The 22,107-nt window shown below is 42.4% G+C and overlaps 1 protein-coding gene and 2 non-coding genes across 3 annotated transcripts in view; 2 read left to right on the top strand and 1 right to left on the bottom strand.

Moving 5' to 3' along the window:
• The window catches only part of tmf1 (TATA element modulatory factor 1), a 32,303-nt gene extending 17,763 nt beyond the window's left edge, over nt 1-14,540 (bottom strand). The window contains exons 1-7 of the mRNA XM_055647649.1: nt 14,172-14,540; nt 5,005-6,305; nt 4,055-4,158; nt 2,941-3,067; nt 1,746-1,851; nt 1,082-1,224; nt 579-745 (exon numbers count right to left, since the gene is read on the bottom strand). Coding sequence (XP_055503624.1) covers nt 579-745; nt 1,082-1,224; nt 1,746-1,851; nt 2,941-3,067; nt 4,055-4,158; nt 5,005-6,305; nt 14,172-14,331 — 2,108 coding nt within the window. The 5' untranslated portion in view covers nt 14,332-14,540. The remainder of the gene's footprint in view (nt 1-578; nt 746-1,081; nt 1,225-1,745; nt 1,852-2,940; nt 3,068-4,054; nt 4,159-5,004; nt 6,306-14,171) is intronic.
• A 699-nt stretch (nt 14,541-15,239) lies between these two features.
• Nucleotides 15,240-15,380, top strand: LOC129704947 (U4 spliceosomal RNA). Its single transcript, XR_008724824.1, has one exon. It is a non-coding gene; the product is annotated as a U4 spliceosomal RNA (small nuclear RNA).
• A 1,758-nt stretch (nt 15,381-17,138) lies between these two features.
• On the top strand, nt 17,139-17,279 carry LOC129704946 (U4 spliceosomal RNA). Its single transcript, XR_008724823.1, has one exon. It is a non-coding gene; the product is annotated as a U4 spliceosomal RNA (small nuclear RNA).
• Nucleotides 17,280-22,107: the final 4,828 nt, after the last annotated feature.

Raw genomic sequence — 22,107 nt, forward strand, 5'->3', positions numbered from 1 at the left:
CAAGGCAGTCTGGTTGTTTATTACCATTTCTGTCACATCGGTCAATTTTGTAATTAGCTACAATTAGGTAATTAGCTAATTATATGCTTTAATTTCATGTCATCCAAGTAAGATTGTTTTATATTTTTTCAGAATGCTTCAATCTATGATAGGTGAAAATTTCATTCAGTTCTCTTAATTCTTAAGAAAGTTACGGGCTTTTGACTATCCAAGATCACAGCTTTTTTGTAATGTCCATTGAAAATCAATAGGGAACAAGATGCTAATTTCCGAGTATGAAAATGGCCATAACTCTTTTAATACTTGAGATATGAAAGTGAATTTGGTGTCAAATTAAACTTGTTGTTATGCTTTATCTGATGGGATAAATTGCAGACTTGATTTTTTAAATCTCAAAATTTTGTAACATTGCTATACATAGATATGAAAGGTTTAGAGGGATATGGGTCAAACACAAGCAAATGGAGCTAGCTTAGAAGGATGACTTGGTCAGCATGGACATGTTGGGCAGAAGGCCCTGGTTCTGAACTATTGGACTCTATGACTTTGGACATGAAATATAAATCATGTACGCTTACTTGTATGAGCCATCAAGTGCAGACTGAAGACTACGATTGTTTTCATGAAGTTCATCCAAGTTTACTTGCAACTTGCTAAACTCTTTTTCTTGCCTCTCCACGACAGCGTGCAGCTTTTTAATATTCTCTCGATGCTGTTTTTCCACTTCTTCTTTACCATCAAGCACCTTCACAAAATAAAATCACAAAAACCTGAGGTGAATTACTGTTTTAGCCTCCACTAGATAATTATTATTAAATTCAAATCTGCCAATTTTAGAATGTTTAAAGTCAGACTAAAATTGCTCACATTTTCCTGCAATGCCTCAAGTCACAGCAGACAAACTGAATAATCCTTGAAAGAAAATTAGATTTTCTGGCCCTGACCAAAATATTTGTTTTTAGAATGATTTGAGCTCCCACACTCCTGAACAAAACATGTGGTATTTCAGGTTTAACCACATTGCACATCCGAGTAATATTTGAACTAATTTTCTTGAACACAATGAATGGAATTCACTGACCTGCTGCAGATCCTTAATTTCTTCTTCTTGTTCTTTGGCCTTCTTGTTCTGTTTTGAAATGAGTGCCTCGTGTTCTTTCTCTTTCGTCCTTAGTTTCTTTATTGTATTTGAATTGTGCAAGTGTTGTTTCGAGAGCTTTTCTCCTGAAACCAATGTATTGAAAGTGAAGTGTCAATTGTCTGGAATCTTTGTTTCCAGCAACCAAAAGATTACTAGAGTAAAAAGTTTAAATACTTTTCTACCAAAAACAAGCTTAAAATGAGGTCTGATTATTCAGTTCCCTGTACCAAAAGGTCTGGTCTTGAACAAAAGCAGATAGTTTTTACTTTATGGATAAATATATATTGACCCATGTATTTTGAGTGTATAAATATACGCATATAAATATACTAAAAATACATGGGTCCATTCAGCGATGTTGTTCTTTTATCTGACCTCCAGTCTGTAAGCAAATAAACCATGCACTGTTAAAAGTGGGTTAGACATTGATATGTTATTTTATTTGTACAAGTATTAAATTTAGTTTTTCATGTTTTGCATAGATCTCTCTGTGAAGTGTAGAATGTGAGTATTTGGGAACACTCAAATCCTCATTGATTGTACTATTGAATGGTACAAATATTTAACATAGTTATGGTTTAATATCCTATTCTTTTTTTCCTACCCTCCTCCAGCAGTCCTCTGATCTGCTCATCCTTCTCTCGTACCAGATCTGCCGTTTCATTGGAAGTAAATCTGGTGGCCAGTTCCGCTTTGAGTGTCTTTAATTCCTAATAGCTCACAAATCACATGGAGGAAAAATAGTAAGTTTAAAGTTTAAAATATCTCTATAGATTTCTATGTATAAATATTAACATTTTCCAATATTATAATTTATTCCACTTCATATACATTCACTTATTTCTTCAGTAACTTTGTTCATGCTCAAAGCCACTCCGGCAAGCCCACACTTGCAAGAAATTACAAAATCTAAAACTGGGAAAGTTAGATAAAAGCTCATGTGTAGAAACAAATTTCCCAGTTAAAATATGGTCATAGAGCCAGAGAGCAACAGGAATCACACGAGGAAGAACTGAGAGGGACCTGTCTGACGAAGGATCTCGACCTAAAACATCACCAACCCATGTTCTCCAGAGATACTGCCTGATACACTGCTATTTTGTGTCCTTTTAAAGTAAAAGCACAGTAATTTGGCATGTGGCATTAATGGTGTAAATGCAATACTGCAATTACCCAAATATCAGCCTAGGTGCACCCCAGGTACTATCCCAATGTCATTCACGGTGCTTCCTTATTTATGCCCTGATATCAGTCAGGTTCACCCTCACTGTCCCAACATTTAGTCTCGATACTCCATTAGTCATACCCCGACATCAGTCAAATGCTTCCCCATCACAGTCCCAAATACTCCCTCCATAGTGTCTCAAAGTCTGTGTAACTCAGCTGTCAGCCTGGCCATTCCATGAGACTCATCCAGATATCAACCTGGGCAGTCCCCAAGGATTCAGGTCCTCATGACTTAGGTCCTCCCTCAGTACTGTCCCAATATATCCTAGGTGCTTGAACAGTCCAGGTTCTCAGCACTGTCTCGGTGTCCGCTCAGCCCCTCTTTAAACCTATAATTGTTTCCCCCCAATGTTCCCTCAGCAATCTTTGGGCATTGGCCCAGCTGTTCTCCTTCAACCTGGCTCTTCCCTCTGAGATCCCTCTGTCTGGAGCACGTCGGATACTCGGCCCAGATAACAACATTTTTTCTACATTACAAAATCTCCCCCCCCCCCAACAGTTTTTTTTCCCCCAATTGAAACATTTAGATTTTAACACAAGAAAATTCAAACAACAACAACAGCTCTGCTTACTTTTTTTACATCATCCCTTTCTTTACAAGCAAGCTGGGCTTTCTTTTCAGATTCTGCAATGCGTTGAGTAAACTCATCCTTGATAGATGAGATGCTGCTGCTTTCTTCCTTTAGTCTGATCATCTCGCTTCACGTGTAGAAAATAAAGAACTTTAGTGCTTTTACAAACATTCACTGAAATCATTCAAAATTATTAATATATCAATTACCACATGAACTGAAAAACAAATTGGTCTTTTTCTATTGAGTTTTGAAACACAAATTGGGGTTAAATGTAAAAAAAAAAGATCAATTTTAGGCCAACAATGTCACCCTTACTTTCCAGATAAAATTGAAATGCAGCCATTACAGAAATGTACCTTGCTTGCAAGGAAAGACCAGAGGCAACTTTTAATCACTATAAATTGAACTCAGAATCCCAGGATCAAACAAAAAATAAAATTTTCTCTGCATTTATGGGTACTTCAGCAATTACTCTTACATTATGTTGGATAGAATTTTCAGATAATTGAGAATGTAGAACTAAAACTGATAATACTGTATAATTTGGTTCCTTATTCCATCCTATCACTATCTTATCAGTGCTAATATGCTCATTCAAATCTTTTATCATCCCAAATAGTTGAAAAGTATGAAACAACCACAGAACTAGATTTGACTTCACCAGTCCTCAATTGTAACTGAAAGAAACGATTAAATATTGAATTAAAAGTATGGATTACCTGCAGTTACTGCAATAAAGTCAGATGATGAATTAAAGCCCGAGTAAAATATTTTAATAGCAGTAACAATTCAAATTTTTAAAACAAAATACAATTATCCCACCAATTATCCCACCATAAACGTTAATCAAAATTTGCATTATTTTATTTAAAATGGAAGATATACTCTGGCATATTTTAAAACTAATACAGTGCAAAGAAAAAAATGGCTTGTTGTTCTCTTTGGAATAGATTTCAAAATATTAGATAAATCAATTAATCCAAATGATACTGGTTCATTCCACGTATTTTCTAAGGTATATAAATTAATGTTTTTTCAAAGTTGTAACCCTTTGCAGCAGCCTATTATTGTATACACCGAAAGCAAGCACACTTTAATAAAGCTTACTTACTCTTTCAGGTTATCAATTGCCTCCTCCAATGCTGCCTTATCTTTGCTAACAGACAACAATTGTGTTTCTCTCTTTTCCAACCTGTCTGCCAAATCATCTGTTATCTGAAGACCATTAAAAGATAAATGTGAATAATACTCAAAAGGTTGAAATCAACTTTAGCAATAAAAAACAAGCAAGAGAAAACGAGGGGCAGGATGGAATTGTGAAACAACACGTTATTGTCAAGGGCTGGTAATCAATCAGAGCAAAGAGAATCATGATTCAAACACCATTCTGCATTGTTATTATTTATTTCAGCCAGGGAAGCACAGTGGCACAGTTGCTGCCTCACAGAGCCAGAGACCCAGGTTCGATCCTGACTATGGGTGCTGTCTGTATGGAGTTTGTACGTTCTCCCTGTGACTGTGTGGGTTTTCTCCGGGTTCTCCAGTTTCCTCCCACACTCTAAAGACGTACAAGTTTGTAGGTTAATTGGCTTGGTATAATTGTAAATTGTCCCTAGTGTGTGTAGGATAGTGTAAGTGTGCGGGGATCGCTGGTTGGTGCGAACTCAGTGGGCTGAAGGGCCTGTTTCTCCAAGCTAAACTAAATATCATGTGGGCTAAATGCAATAGGACAACTAATGGAACAGGGGATGGAACTGGTGCTTTAAGTGCCAGCTGCACCTCAATTGATAATGACCTTGCTTGAGTTTAAAATGATATTGGTTGATCCCTTTCCAAAGATTTTATCGTGCATTTCTAATGTGACACTCCAGTGTGGCATGGGGCGAATGCCAGGCCACCATCTTTAAATTGCATCTGCTCTCAGGCAGAATCCTCCTGTGGGAGTATTGCAAGTTACAGAAGGAAATCAAAAACTAATCTTAAAGGGGAGTTCCACACACTAATTATATAGGCAATCCAGCACAGAAATCTTATAAATTATGGAATTATAAATAAGTTTACCTGTTGCAAATCATGTTCACTACGGGGCTGACATTCATCGCCAGCAGCTCCTTCGGGAAGCCTATTAATTACTGTACATTCCGCACCTTGGTTCTCAATTATTGTTAGACCAAGTACAGGCCAGATCTCTGGCTGCTCACTGTTCACTGGTGTTGCACTCCGACCGCTCTCCTCCATTTCACTTTCATCCAGCACGTTCTCCTTCTGAGCATCGTTTGTGCTCTCGTCCCCATTCTCCACCAGGTCCACGGTTGGCGATCCATTGACGGACTGAGTAAGAGATCCCGAGGCAACGTTGCAGCCTCGACCCGACGTTTCATCGTCTGAGTTAATTTCACTCACGCTCCGGCTGTCCAATGACTGCATGCTGAACGTGTCAATTCTCTCAAAAGCATCCGAGGAACCGCTGCTCTCAGTGAGCTTCTGATATTCGTCCAGAGGATGGTACTCTGTGCAGGCTGATGTTGATAACAGCTGAAAGGATGTCTGCATCAAATGCAGGTTAGCCTTTGAATCCACAGCTTCCTGCCTCGAACTAGCTGAGCTTTCACTGATGACACTCTCGTGGTCCAGTACCTCAATGTCACTGGTAGTAGATGTTCCTGATGAAAATGTACTAATGGGAGGGGAGGGAGTATTACTTTGCCGGTCCTCAGATTTTTGCTCTTTTGCTTCCAAGAGCGAATCCTTCGCTGAAGCAGTGTCCGATTTTGAAGGGCTGTTAGGCGGACTTGGAGTTTTTTCTGAGTTCTTACGCACCCTTTCAATACTAGAAGCAATCAGTGTGTTTGGCTTGGTTACTTCTGCAGTCCCCGACACACATTCATTTTCCGTCACAATTAATTTTACTTGATCGTCACTCTGCAGCCCCTCACTTTCAGAAGATGTTGCACTTTTAGACTTTGCACAAAGTGCCTGGTGATCATTTAGCTGATCTGTCACCTCCAAATCAATGTGTACTAAATCTGTACAGTCCTCATCGGAACTTGCCTTTTCAGGCACATTTAGCTCAATGGACTCAGTGAAATGAACAGTCAACGTTGCTTCTACTTCATTGGGCAGTTGAGATTTGCTCGGGGGCGTAGAGACAACTGGAATTTGCTCCATAATTTGAGCATCTGATGAATTAAGAAAGGCGTTGAAGAAGGTCTCAGATTCGTCTACCACAGTGCGTGTAACTGGTGTGGTAATAGCTTTCGGTGAAGCCCCAGATTGCAGTTCAGGGTTGTCTTCTGAAGACGATCCCCATTGTGTGGAAACCCATCCTTCGTTGATCAAAGAGCTTTTACCTGACAACGTAGCTATAATTTAAATAAAAGGATGCAAAATCAGAAAACCCATTTCAACATATTTTCAAAAATAAAATCTCATCTCTATTGCAGTCTAAGGAATTACTAAAAGTGCAAATAAATTAAATAACATGATTGATTATACATTTCTTCCCATTGCAGCAATTGTAATAGCACCCTTCTTGGAAAGCAACAAACATCTGAGAGAAAGAGAATGTTACCATAAAAAAAAGGCAAAGGCTAGTTGAAGAGAAGGGTTTTCTTTTAAAAAGCAACAGATGGAAACAGAGTAATAGCAAGACAGTGGTTGGAAGTGAAAATGCTAATGAACAACAGCATAATGGTTTAAAAATCAGCCTTCAAAACAGGGGCTTAACGATGACAATGAAGCTGGGAAGTGGAGCAATCTGAGAAATCTGGTGATTAATACATGAAAAAGGTTTTCAGGCAAAGAAGAGTTAACATTATAAATACCTATATATCCTCTGTGGGTAGAAGAATGCAGGTGGAATGAATCTGGAGTAAAGTCAAGAAAAATGACTGCCTTCTTAAGGGTTTCTTAATTTAATATTGTCAAGGGTTGATCGGTTTAATTAAGGCAATAATATTTTGTTCAAAAGTAAATTAAAACAGTGTATAAAAAGTTAGAAGAATTCCTAGAGCTGAAATAGCATTGAGATTATTTTATATCACAAATATACAAATGCTGCAAAAACACTTCCATTTCCATCATACCGTGTACTCCATAATTTGAGATTTGTAATAGAAAAGATCACGTAATTAAAGTGCACATTGTCAGATTTTATTAAAGGTAATTTTTATATATATGTAGACAAAAATGCGGCAGCATCTATGGAGCGAAGGAAATAAGCAACGTTTCGGGCCGAAACCCTTCTTCAGTTCTTCAAACGTTGCCTATTTCCTTCGCTCCATAGATGCTGCCGCATCCGCTGAGTTTGTCCAGCATTTTTGTCTACCTTCAATTTTCCAGCATCTGCAGGTCCTTCTTGACCATTTTTATACATTTTGGTTTCATCATGTAGAAATTAGTTGTTTTTTATACATAGTCCCCTCCCCCCCCCCATTTCAGGGCACCATAATGTTTGGGACACATGGCTTCATAAGTGTTTGTAATTGCGCAGGTCTGTTTAATTGCCTCCTTAATGCAGGTATAAGAGAGCTCTCAGCACCTAGTCTTTCTTCCAGTCTATCCATCACCCTTGGAAACTTTAATTGCTGTTTATCAACATGAGGACCAAAACTGTGTCAATGAAAGTCAAAGAAGCCATTATGAGATTGAGAAACAGGAATAAAACTGTTAGAGACATCAGCCAACCTTAAGCTTACCCAAATCAACTGATGGAACATCATTAAGAACAAAGAGAGCACTGGTGAGCTTACTAATCACAAATAATAATAATAATAATAAATTTTATTTATGGGCGCCTTTCAAGGGTCTCAAGGACACCTTACAAAATTTAGCAGGTAGAGGAAAAACATTTAAGGGGAATGAAATAAATAGTAGAGACATGACTAGTACACAAAGTAAAGACAGAATTCAATTCAAAACACAATATGAGGCAATTAATGCACAGATGAAAAGGGAGGGGGACGTGGGACTAAGGATAGGCAGAGGTGAAGAGATGGGTCTTGAGGCGGGACTGGAAGATGGTGAGGGACACGGAATTGCGGATCAGTTGGGGGAGGGAGTTCCAGAGCCTGAGAGCTGCCCTGGAGAAGGCTCTGTCCCCAAAACTGCGGAGGTTGGACTTGTGGATGGAGAGGAGACCGGCTGATGTGGATATGAGGGACCGTGAGGGTTGGTAGGGGGAGAGGAGGTCAGTGAGATTATGGGGGGGCCAGATGGTGGAGGGCTTTGTAGGTGAGGATCAGGATTTTGTAGGTGATCCGGTGGGAGATGGGAAGCCAGTGAAGTTGTTTGAGGACTGGAGTGATGTGATGCCAGGATTTGGTGTGGGTGATGAGTCGGGCGGCTGCGTTCTGGACCAGTTGGAGTCGGTTAATGTAGGTGGAGCTGATGCCAAGGAGAAGTGAGTTGCAATAGTCCAGTTGGGAGGAGATGAAGGCATGGATGAGTCTTTCAGCAGCGTGAGGTGTGAGAGAGGGTCTGAGTTTGGCGATGTTGCGGAGATGAAAGAAGGAGGTTTAATGACATGGCGGGCAGGCCAAATGGGACTGGCAGGCCAAGGAAGACCTCCATAACTCTTTTGTTGCTTTAGCAATATGTTTGGGATCATTATCTTGCTTTGGAATGAACCGCCGGCCAATGAGTGAGCATCATGTTAGGCACAGTCATCGTGGGCTGAGGGGTCTGTTCTTGTGCTCTACCGTTCCATGTTCACACAGAACGGGTGGCAATATGGAACAAGCTACCAGAATGGGTAGTTGAGGCAGGTAACATTTAAAAGACATTTGAACGGATACATGGATAGGGCAGGTTTAGAGGGCCAAACGCAACCAGGTGGACTTGTGTAGATGGGGCATCTTGGTCAGAATGGACAATTTGGGCTGAAGGACCTGTTTCTATGCTGCATGACTATATGTTCCTAAAAGATAAATTGTTTATATTCTGTAAGTTAACAGTGCTCTCTAGTGTGTTGCCATAAATTGTGTTATTAGAATGGCTTCCACAATCATATCCATTTTGACAGAGCATTATTTACTACTATTAAGAAAACCAAATTGCATTTTCCTTCTGCAATGTCATCTGCTCGCTGTTTCAACATTGCCAACATAAATATGGAAGAGTGGTCAGAAAACTGAACATGTTCCAAGGGAAAATGGCAAGTTCAAGCCAAAAGTAGCTGGATGGCAGGAACAAATGAGAATGCTCAACATGTTTTTTTGTGTGAAATAAATTATGGATTTAGATTTACATGTAGGTGACATTTGCATATGATGCGAAAATTGATCAAGTGTTAAAGAAAGCTCAGACTTCAGCACGGTATCAAAGGCACCAATAGAATTAATTCCTGAAAGATGTTGAGCGTGCATTTGATGGTGAGTGGAGATGCAGACACAAGACAGAGAGGGGGTTGGGGATACACAGTGAACAGTGGGATACCAAGAATTATAAAACAGATGGTCACGAGAATAACCAAAGGCAGCGCAAGTTGGTTAAAGCAACAGGAAACATTGTTATTGTGCCAAGGTACAGAAAAGCCTGGAGGTCATGTCAGAAATATACACAAGATTAGTTAGACCTCAATTAAAAAAAATAAGAGATACAGTGTGGAAACAGGCCCTTCTGCCCACCAAGGCCATGCCGACCATCGATCACCCATTCATACTAGCTTTATGTTATCCCAGTTACATATCCTACATACTCAGGGTAATTTACAAAGCCAATTGATCTACCAACCTGCACGTTTTTGGGATGTGGGAGGAAACCCATACAGTCACAGGGAAAAGATGCAAACATCACGCAGACAGTATCCGAAGTCTGGATCGATGCTAGGTCTCTGGTACTGTGCGGCAGCAGCTCTGTCAGCTGTGCCATTGTCCTGCAGTTCTACATACAATTGCAACCACCACATTACAGCAGTGTTTGAAGCTACTGGAGAGTGTACAGGGAATGTTTTTTAATAACTGGATTTAATCCAGATGTATCAAATAATAAATTGTCTCAAAAGTGTGGATTTGCAGGACTTGCTTCATTTGATAGAAGGGTTTAACAAGGAGCATGTTAGAGCAGCAGGAGATGAGAATTACTTTCAGCCAATTGATTTGGATGGGTGGAAGCAGAAGCCATCTCCTTTTAATAAAACTGCTGGTCACTTGATGTATCTGAACACAGAAGGGCAGGCATCCAGAATAAGAATTAGCCTTAATATTATACAACCATGATGGAACTACTTCATTTCCCCCTGTGCTACAAATGAGGTTTTGTGGATGAGCACAAAGAGTTTATTTTCAGGATTTAAAGTTTGCTCTCACTGGGGACCATATATATTGGCAATGCTTAAGGAAACACAAAAAGAACATTCAGCAAGTTTGCAGGGATTTATTTCCACCGGTTTGCTTTCGGTGGATGATGGGGTTTTTTCATAGTAGATTAAAAAAATCAAAGTAGATTAAAAAAAATCAAAAAACATTCAGAAGAGTCTCGATCCAAAAAACATCACCTATTCCTTCGCTCCATTGATGCTGCCTCACCCGCTGAGTTTCTCCAGCATTTTTGTCTACCTTTGATTTTTCCAGCATCTGCAGTTCTTTCTTAACCATATAGGTAATCAGTAAATTTATACCTGCTTTTTTTTGGTATTGTTTACTTGCATCTCAACATGTAAATATGCAGGATGTAATCCGGACAAACAGCATTTCCATAAGAGTAATACACTGGATGGATGCCTCTTGGTGTTGGTCAGCTCCCTCACCACAGGAACACCCCCTGCACCCACTATCCCAGCAGGCTGGTGGCCAAGGCAAATATGATGGTGGTATTTGTGAGGCATTTTGGAAGGCATGTGAATATGCAGGGATTTGAATTATGTGCAGGTAGATGATCTTGGCATCATGTTCGGCACATACACAATGGGCCAAAGGCCTGGTCTTGTTCTATGTTGTAACACAATGTCCAGTCAAGGAAATAATTTGCAAAATAATTGCCACGTTAAGCATTGTCATATCCATCAAAGATATACCCTTTGCTCTCCACATCATTCTCTGCCACAGAAGACTAACCTATTTTACTCCGTTTGGTACATATGACAACAATAAACCTAAACCTAGACACAAGATAAACAACATACATTACACGGTTTTCTCTTTCCCAATTCAGATGCAGGGTCGGAGACTTGAACCGCTTCACCTTCTACAGATGCTGCCTGACCTGCTGAGTCCTTCCAGCATTTTCTGTTTATTTTTTTCAAATTTCCAGCATCTGCATTTTTTTTAAATGTTCATTTTGGCTGTCAGCAAATGCCATCTGGTGGCAGAAATAATCAAAGTTTCAGATGTCGATCACAAGTCATGGTGAAGTAAGCGCATTACATATGTGGAAAAAATGTAGCAGCTTAACTAAAATGATTGTATGCTCTCAGCACAGCCAAATGTTTAAGGGTGTAAAAGTATGTAGTTGGGGAGAATATTTTTTGTTGTTTATTATGGTGTTTACAATGTTTACATCAAAGATACATACGAAATGTTGGGAGTAACTCAGCAGGTCAGGCAGCATCTCTGGATAAAAAGGAGGTAACCTTTTCCCGGCCCAAAACATCACCTATCCATTTTCTCCAGCGATGCTGTCTGACCCGCTAAGTTACTCCAGCATTTTGTGTCCATCTTTGGTATAAACCAGCATTCGCAGTTCCTTTTTAATACTGTACATATCTGTTATGCTGCTCAAGCTAAAATGTCATTGTTCCATTTTGGGAAATACAATGACAATAAAACATTCTTGACTTGATTCTCTAGAATTACAATGTTGAAGCTAATAGTGGGTATGGCATTGGTGTCACTTGATGACTTGTAAGCAATTCATAAAAGGTGAGCAATCCTGTAGTTCTGCAAATGTTGGAACATAGCACAGTAGAAAATGCTCCCGCAACCAAGATTCAATCCTGATCTCAAATGCTGGGTGTAGTCTGCAGAATCTTGCTGAGACCACAGGAATTATCCCCGGGTGTTGTAGTTTGCTCTAACAGTCCAAAGATGTGCTGGTTGTTAACTGTAAATTATCCCTAGTGTAGGAATCTGAGAAGTTGGTGCGCATGAGAGAGAATTGGTTACAGGGAAATAAGATGGGGAACTGCCATAATAGATTTGCTCAGAGAGCTGGCTGGCATTGACTCAATTACTAAAATGATCTTGCATGTCATTAGTAAATATTAAACAAGGATTTTTTTTTTTTTTTTTTAAAGCATGACATAGCAACAATTTTGAAGATAAATATAGGGAAACAAACAGAGTTTGAGTTAAATAAGGAACTACAGTTGCTGGTTTACAGGGAAAAAAAAGACACCAAAAGATGGAGTAACTCAGCAGGTCAGACAGCATCTTTGGAAAACATGGATAGGTGACATTTCAGGGCGGGACCATTCTTCAGTCGTAATTTCCGTTGAAACCAATTTGCAGGTAATTTGGCAGGCTAATTAAATTTAATTTTAAGCAGCTCCAAAATGTACTCCACCGAAAAAACTGTTGAGAATATTTGAGCATGCGTGATTTCAGCAAATGATTGACCCACTGAATATCGTGAAGGTTTTGAGAGATGGAAGAAAGAAGGCAGGGATAAATATTACAGAATCACAGAATAATCCTTGGTTTGCCTGTTAAAACACGCTTGAAAATTCACTCTTATCACTCATTCAACTGCCATAAGAATAATGCAGTTGAATATGCCTGTACTGCCGCCTACAGAATTACACTGTAGACACTAATGACTAATAATGTAAACAAATACATTTTTCTTCCTGTTCAGAATGCTGTCAATCTGCATCCATAATTTCCTCTGCAACAATTTCCTCTCAATCTACTCTATCTAATTACTTCGCAACTAAAAGTGCCTCTCACGGACCTTATCTATTAAAGGGGACATAGAAACATAGAAAATAGATGCAGGAGTAGGCCATTCGGCTCTTCGAGCCTGCACCGCCATTCAATATGATCATGGCTGGTCATCCAACTCAGTATCCCATCCCTGCCTTCTCTCCATACCCTAGATCCCTTTAGCTACAAGGGCCACATCTAACTCCCTTAAATATAGCCAATGAACTGGCCTCAACTACCTTCTGTGGCAACCCTGGCCTATCCAGTCTGTCCACAAGGCACATCTCAGGAATCATTCTGATTTTTTTTTTTTTAAAGCAAACTGCTGGAAGAACTCAGCGGGCCAGACAACAATTATGGGGAGAAATGAACAGATGATGTTTCAGATCAAAACCTTTCTTCAGGCATTTGGTCTTGGGTCCTCCTCATACCCACTCCTTGACCATGACCCTACTAACGAACGTCAGTGACATTTCCCAAACTACTGATCTCATTACTTCTGGCAATCTCCCATCCACAGCTGCCAACCTGATAGATCTCCCTACCCCACACTGCCAATTTCTCTCCTAGCCGAAATCCACAAGCAGGAATGCCCTAATAGGCCAATGTTTCCACCTGCCCCTCCAAACACATCTCCTCACACCTCAACTCGATCATGTCTACCCGTATCCAGTCCCTTCCCATCTAACCCCGGGAAACATCACACACATCCTGAATCTGAAGCAGGGTCCCAACCCAAAACGCTGCCAATTTGCCTGACTCACCGAGTTACTCCAGTAGTTTGCTTTTTGATCAAGTTTCCAGCATCTGTAGTCTCTTGTGTCATTCTGATGTCTCCCGCATCCACATCTCTCCTGTATCCTCCCAAAGCCTCCACGTCTGTACTGTACCCTCTTCAAAGCCTCCACGCCTCTCATATATTCACTCCAAAGCCTTGACATCCTTACTGTATCCTCTCCAAAGCCTTCGCATCCTTACTGTATCCTCTCCAAAGCCTCACCATTTTCCCTACATCTCCAGACCCTTCACACCTGTCCTATATTCTCTCCAAAGTCTTCACACATCTCTTGTATCCTTTCGAAAGACTTCACACCTCTTCTGTATTCTCCCCAAAACCTTCACGTTTTATTGCATCCGCTCCAAAGCCTTCACGAACGAAAGTGACGGCCAGAATTGTACACAGATCCTTGAGCTGCAGGCAGGTGAGCTGTAGGTGGAAGGGATCAACCCGACTTGCTGGTAGACACAACAAGCTGTGGAGTAACTCAGCGGGACAGACTTGGTGGACGGGAGAGACGGGGGGGCTCTGGGCCCCGGCAGAGGGGGGAGGTGGGGGGGGGGGGGGGGGGGGGAGAGGGAGCTCCGTACCTTGCTGGTACCCGGGGCCGGGGCCGCCACCACCAACACCGGCCACCCAGGGCCCGCCCTCATCCTCCTGGATGTCCAGCACCCTGTCGATGGACTTCTGCGCTTGCGACAGCGCCTGCTTGGCGAAGCTCGACAGATGCGACGTGTTGAACCAGCTCATGGCGTGAGGCGGATCCGGCACGGAGGCCAAAGCAGAGGCCCCGCGGCGGATCCACCGACAGCCGCCGCCGTCTCCTCCGTCCGCCAGCCAGCCGGCAGGCAGGCTCCACGCCCGGTGAGACCGTTGATGGCGAAGCTCTGTCTCCGGATCCGTCTCCGGCAGCTCTCTCTCCACGTAGCAGCGATGACGCGGTCAGCCAACCCCCACTGCGCATGCCCCTGCCCGGCACTCACTCACACATTGCGCATGCCCCTGCCCGGCACTCACTCACACACTCACACTGCGCATGCCCCTGCCCGGCATTCACACACCAACACTGCGCATGCCCCTGCCCGGCACTCACATACTGCGCACGAACCCTTGCCCCGCACTCCCATCACGCATCGCGGCCCCGTGCCCCGCACTCCCATCAATCATCGCGCCCCGTGACCCGCAAACCCAGTCTGCGCATGATCTAGCCCCACTCTCCAGCGCAAAGATCCTATAGCAGAGCTCTGCCCCGCACTCCCAGCATGCACCGTAGGCAATGCGCAACACTCCCAATCTGCGCATGCTCTTGCCCCGCATTCCCAGCATACAATGCGAAGGCACTTGCCCCACACTCCCAGCCAAAGATCCTATAGCTTTAAACTAACTTCAAACAAACGCACAAGCCCTGCGTATTACGTCATGTTCGGTTCCTCTACGCAACGTACACGATTAGCATACGTAGATCCCATAATCCTCCTCTTTATATTTATTTGTGAGTTTAAAGGTTCACAATACAGATTTCTAAGTAGTAGTGTGAAATATATTGATAAACTGTATTGTAGACTATGTTACACTATTGTACCGTAAGGAGTAATGTATTCGCTGTGACTGAGATGTATGTACGTCTGCTAGACCAGGGTTCTCTGCTGAGAATCATTAGCTTTGCGCAGTGGCAGTATCGTAGCCGATGAGGTTTACCCGAGGCGCGATTATTGCTTATTGAAAACTTTTCCCAATACCCCGCTATGACGACTTGAAATATAGTCGGCAATGGCAATTTTTGACAGTCTCTGCGGAGACTTCTCTATGAAATTTAATAACAGATTATATTTTCTTAAATTGAAATATGTTGTTCATATTTTCTTTTAATATTCATAGGCATGGATATTGAACCTGAAACATCGCCCATTCCTTTTCTCTGCATTTTGTGTCTTGCAAAGATCTTATAGTGGAGAAAGATAGGTTTGGCCGCTCCTGCGAAATGCAATGGGCTGACGTGTAGTACGCAACGGAGCGGATCCTGGGCATTCTTTCCGCCCATTTTAGCAAAGATCTTTGCATTTTAGTAACCGGACTCGACTCGCATTGTAATCAAAGTTGCGGGGGGACAGTTTCTGTGTGTAATTATAGTGTTAGATTTCATAATTCTGTTAATTCTTGTCAAGAATAAAATTTGACTGTGGTAATTTTCTTTTTTAATGTTTTTTAAATCATTTATTTTTAAATGGCTCATAAGTTGTGCTTCAAGTGCAGACACAAGGAAGTGCAGATGACGGTGCTCTTGAGCCATACATAAAGTGCTGGATGAACTAAAAGGTTAACGGTTCTTTTGGAGAATCAGGCAGCATTATGGACACAGGACATTTTTGGTTGGGACCCTTCTTCAATCTCATTGTATTAGGGAGTGAAAGATGGTAAGAGGTGGGTGTGGGACATCGCTCAACATTGGGTAAGTGCAATGATGGAAATGGGTTTTAAGGTCCGTGAGGCTGAGGTTGGGAAGGAAGGGGTGGGGGGGGGGGGGCGGTTTATGTGCGGTCATACCCATGTAAGAGTACAAAATGCATAACATGTTATTGTGTATTTATAATATAGTATCTTTGGTTTATTGTATATTATATGTCATAGCTGTTTTCTTGCATCTCTCCCTCTCTCTCTCTCTCTGTGTTGGCTGCAGCCATCGTCTGCTTCGGTGAGGGAAGCAGGTCGATGATTGATCAAAAGGCCCCTAGGAGACTGTGTTTAAGAAGGAACTGCAGATGCTGGAAAATTGAAGGGACACAAAAAAGCTGGAGAAACTCAGCGGGTGCAGCAGCATCTATGGAGCCACAAAAAAGCTGGAGAAACTCAGCGGGTGCAGCAGCTCCATAGATGCTGCTGCACCCGCTGAGTTTCTCCAGCTTTTTTGTGTGCCCTAGCAGACTGTGTCTGATTGGCCACCGAGTGACCAGCGCATTATGTGATTGGACACAATGCCCTTGGAGACGGCGGCTGGCTGACTGCGCAACCCCCACTGCGCATGCCCCTGCCCGGCACTCCCATCAATCACCGCGCCCCGTGACCCGCAAACCCAGTCTGTGCATGATCTAGCCCCACACTCCAGCAAGCACCGCCGCCACAAGACTCCCCCACACTCCCATACCCCGCACTCCCAGCATGCACTGCAGACAATGCCCAACACTCCCAATTGGCGCATGCTCTTGCCCCGCATTCCCAGCATGCACCGCAGACAATGCGTATGCTTTTGCCCCACATTCCCAGCCAAAGATCCTATAGCTTTAAACTAACTTCACCCGCACAAGCCCTGTGTATTATGTCATGTTCGATTCCTTTACGCAACGCACACTATTAGCATACGTAGATCCCATAATCCTCCTCTTTATATTTATTTGTGAGTTTAATGGTTTAGAATACAGACTTCTAAGTAGTAGTGTGAAATATATTGATAAACTGTATTGTAGACTATGTTACACTACTGTACCGTAAGGAGTAATATATTCGCTGTGACTGAGATGTATGTACGTCTGCTGGACCAGGGCTCTCTGCTAAGAATCATTAGCTTTGCGCAGTGGCAGTATCGTAGCCAATGAGGTTTACCCGAGGCGCGATTATTGCTTATTGAAAACTTTTCCCAATACCCCGCTATGACGACTTGAAATATAGTCGGCAATGGCAATTTTTGACAGTCTCTGCGGAGACTTCTCTATGAAATTTAATAACAGATTATCTTTTCTTAAATTGAAATATGTTGTTCATATTTTCTTTTAATATTCATAGGCATGGATATTAAACCCAAAACATCGCCCATTCCTTTTCTCTGCATTTTGTGTCTTGCTTCAGTGTAAACCAAAGATCTTATAGCGGAGCTATCTTTGGTGTAAACCAGCATCTACACAACCCTTCTCTATTCCCCGCCTACTTTTTCCTCCTACTACCGACAGCCACCGCCATCTCCTCCACCAGCCTGCCAGCCAGCAGGCTCCACTCCCTGCCGTTGACTTTTTTCTCCGGATCCCTACTCTCTCTTCACTTAGCAGCGAAGACCTGGTACCCAACCCCCTCGGACTCAAACGATAGCTCATGTCACCCCATTAAACCTCATGTCAAAAACCTTGGCGTGATATTTGACTCAGCATTGAAATTTGACAAACAAGTCAATGCCGTGGTAAAAGCTAGCTTCTTTCAGCTTCGGACGATCGCTAAAATAAAACCATTCCTCCAGTTTGATGACCTCAAAAAGATCATCCACACATTTATCTCCTCCCGCCTAGATTACTGCAACTCCCTCTACACTGGCATCAGCCAATCTTCCCTGTCCCACCTGCAACTGGTCCAAAACGCCGCAGCGAGACACCTGACGGGCACCCGAAAAAGGGACCACATCACCCCGATCCTGGCCTCTCCCCACTGGCTCCCTGTGCGGTTCCAAATACATTTCAAGATCCTCCTTTATGTCTACAAAGCCCTTAATGGACTTGCCCCCACCTACATCAAAAATCTGCTTACCCACCAAACCTCCAGGTCCGTCATATCGGCCGACTTGGGGTTACTGAAGCTCAGAGGGGACCGTGCCTTTGCTGTGTCGGCTCTGAGATTGTGGAATGAATTGCCTCTGCACGTTAAACAGGCCCCTTCTCTAGCTGTTTTTCAGTCACTCCTGAAGACATATCTATTCTCCGTGGCCTTTGTAGACCAGTAAGGTGTCGAATTATTTATTTACTTTATTTGCTTGGTTTTGCTGCGTTGTTCGTACTCGTGTTTTATGTCTTTTAATTTATTGTTTGGATTTTCATATGTAATTTATGCGCCTCGTGTTAGCTGTATGTTCTGTTGTTCTGCCTGTTTTATGATGTCTTGCTTATTTTCTTTTTCTGTACAGCACTTTTGTCTGCTTTGGTTGTTTTTTAAGGTGCTTAACAAATAAAGTTATTATTATTATTATTATTATTACTGAACATCCCACGATCTAGGCATAAGCTCAGGGGCGACCACGTCTTTGCGGTTGCAGCTCTTAGACTGTGGAACAGCATCCCCCTTCCCATTAGATCTGCCCCCTCCATCGACTCCTTTAAGTCGAGACTTAAAACTCATCTCTACTCCCAAGCCTTTCTTGATGTCCTCTGAGCGAGGGCTATATGTATGTAGTGATGTTTGTATTTAATCTATGAACCAATGTTGTGTAACGTTAGTACCTCTACCAATGTAATGCACTTTGGCCAACGAGAGTTCTTTTTTAAATGTGCTATAGAAATAAAAGTGACTTGACTTGAAGTGACATATATTATGTAGCATTGCTGCTTCCTCCAACCATGCCGGGTTCGTTTTCAGCAACTTCCCCACTCTCAACTTCAAGTGCAGACACAAGGAAGTGCAGATGACGGTGCTCTTGAGTCATACATAAAGTGCTGGATGAACTCAAAGGTTAATGGTTCTTTTGGAGAATCAGGCATCATCTATACTGGCAATGGACACAAGACGTTTTTGGTCGGGACCCTTCTTCCGTCTCATTGTATTAGGGGGTGAAAGATGGTAAGAGGTGGGTGTGGGACATAGCTCAGCATTGGGTAAGAGGTGTGTCAATGTGCACCTAACGTGTTTACGAGGCAGTTGTCCTCCACTTCTAATCTGACACCATTCAGATAATAATCTGCCTTCCTGTTCTTGCCACCAAAGTGAATAACATCACATTTATCCCCATTATACTGCATCTGCCCACTACCCAACCTATCCAAGTCACCCTGCAGCCTCATAGCATCCTCATCGCAGCTCACACTGCCACCCAGTTTTGTGTCATCCACAAACTTGGAGATGTCACATTTCATTCCCTCGTCTAAATCGTTAATATATATTGTAAACAACTGGAGTCCCAGCACCGAGCCTTGCGGCATCCCACTAGTCATTACCTGCCATTCTGAAAAGGACCCGTTAATTCCTACTCTTTGCTTCCTGTCTTCCAACCAGCTCTAATACCATATTCCCAATACCATGTGCTTTAATTTTGCACACTAATCTCTTGTGTGGGACCTTGTCAAAGGCTTTTTGAAAGTCCAGATACACCACATCCACCGGCTCTCCTTTATCCATTCTACAGGTACTTGTTACCTTCCCATCTCATACCTTCAAAGTCGCCTTTATTCAAGTTCAGGACCCGAGGCTCTGAATTAGCCGTGTCACTCTCCACCCGAATGCATAAAGTGCTGGGTGAACTCAACGGTGAACGGTTCTTTATTTTCACATTTTTTACCAACATACAGTTCAGTAAAGTGAACTCGGAGGATCAGGCAGCATCTATGCTGGCAATGGACGCAGGACGTTTATGGTCGGAACCCTTCTTCAATCTGATTGTACTGGGGGGGTGAAAGATGGAAAAGAGGTGGGAGTGGGACATAGCCTAGCATTGGGTAAGAGGTGTGTCAATATGCACCTAACATGCTTATGAGGCAGTTGTTGTACTGTGTGCTCCACTGACCTTTTCTATAAAAGCACACACTGTTTACCAAATTCATATTTCTTGAAACATTTCAAAGTTGGGAAACTGGTATCACTTCATCTAACACATGCATCGTCTAACCCATGCAAAGTAGTTACTAAATGTGGTATCTAAGACTCTTGCAAAATGACTATCAGACTCTGAAAAACTGGTAACACTGGATCAAATTCATCAATTTTGTTCAATGAATTAAACTAAAATGTTGCAATTCGATTTTGAATAAATGTGCAATTAATTGTTACTGTTTTTAATTTTATTGTGTTATTATCTACCTTATGCAACCTGCTATTCTGAATAATGAGCTTTATAGAGTAGGAAGATTAAGGGGGGATCTTATAGAAACTTACAAAATTTTAAAGGGTTGGACAGGCTAGATGGACGCACTGCAGCTCGGTGCAGCCAACGTCAAGGCTCTGTCGGGGAGGACCAGGGTATCAAAGGGCAGATACTAGCATGGATAGCTGGTTGGCTGGATGGCAGAAGGCAAAGCGTGGCAATAAAGGGGGCTTTTTTTTGGTCGGCTGCCAGTGACTAGTGGAGTTCTGCAAGTCGGTGCTGGGGCTGCTATTCTTCACGTTGTATATTAATGATTTGGACGAGGGGTTTGAAGGCTTTGTGGCCAAGTTTGCGGATGATACAAAAATAGTTGGAAGAGCAGGTAGTGTAGAGAAAGTAGGGACTCTGCAGAAGGACTTGGACAGGCTGGGAGAGTGGGCAGAGAAGTGGCAGATCGAAAGTGTGGATTTTGGTAGTAGGAATAAAGGCGTAGACTATTTTCTAAATGGGGCGTGAACCCAGAAATCGGAGGTGGAAAGGGACATGGGAGTGCTGGTGCAGGATTCCAAAAGGGTTAATCTGCAAGTTGAATCGGTAGTAAAGAAGGCAAATGCAATGCTAGCATTGATTTCAAGAGGGCTAGAATACAAAAGCAGGGATGTAATGTTGAGGCTCTATAAGGCGTTGGTCAGGCCACATTTGGAGTATTGTGAGCAATTTTGGCACCATATCTGAGGAAGGTTGGGTTGGCCCAGGAGAGGGACCAGAGGAGATTTACAAGAATGATCCCAGGAATGAGTGGGTTAACTTATGATGAGCGTTTGATGGCACTGGGCGTGTACTCTCTGAGGTTTACAAGAATGAGGGGGGACCTCATTGAAACATGCAGAATAGTGAAAGGCTTGAAAAGAGTAGTTGTGGAGAGGATGTTTCCACTAGTGGGAGAGTCTAGGACCACAGGTCATAGCCTCAAAATTAAAAGACGTTCCTTTAGGAAGATGAAAGGAATTTCTTTAGTCAGAGGGTGTGGAGGCCAAGTCAATGGATATATTTAAAGTAGAGATAGAAAGATTCTTGATTAGTAGGGGTGCCAGGTGTTGTGAGGAGAAGGCAGGAGAATGGGGTTAGGAGTGAGAGATAGATCAGCCATGATTGAATGACATCGTAGACTTGATGGACCGAATAGCATCATTTTGCTCCTATTACTTATGGCCTTACATAGAAAATTAGAAAATAGGTGCAGGAGTAGGCCATTCGGCCCTTCAAGCCAGCACCGCCATTCAATATGATCATGGCTGATCATCCAAAATCAGTATCCCTTGATTCCCTTAGCCCAAGTGGTTCCCAACCTTTTTTTGGCCATGCCCCACCTAATCACCTCTAAAATCCTGATCCCCCCCCCCATGTGGTGATATATAATTCTTATCATTTAAAAAGTGAACACCGTTTCAGCTGAATAAGCTTAAAACGCCAATACCTTGGTTTAAACAAGCGTGCATGAAGAGCGATGGTGCGGTGATTATGTAATAATTACACAATAAAGATCTTTTTTACCCCAAAAAAATTATTTACTCAAAATAACATCTGAAACATAAACTACATATGTTTACCTGATGGAAAATCCAATAGAATAAAAATCGAAAATTTGGACCCAGACCTCCTCAGTCGCGCTCAATTGCCCCCCTTAAAAATCAAATTGCCCCCCCAAGGTGCGTACGCCCCACGTTGGGAACCACTGCCTTAGCCCAAAGCGCTAAATC

Source organism: Leucoraja erinacea, chromosome 16 (assembly GCF_028641065.1).
Source record: "Leucoraja erinacea ecotype New England chromosome 16, Leri_hhj_1, whole genome shotgun sequence".
Lineage (NCBI taxonomy): Eukaryota > Metazoa > Chordata > Chondrichthyes > Rajiformes > Rajidae > Leucoraja > Leucoraja erinaceus.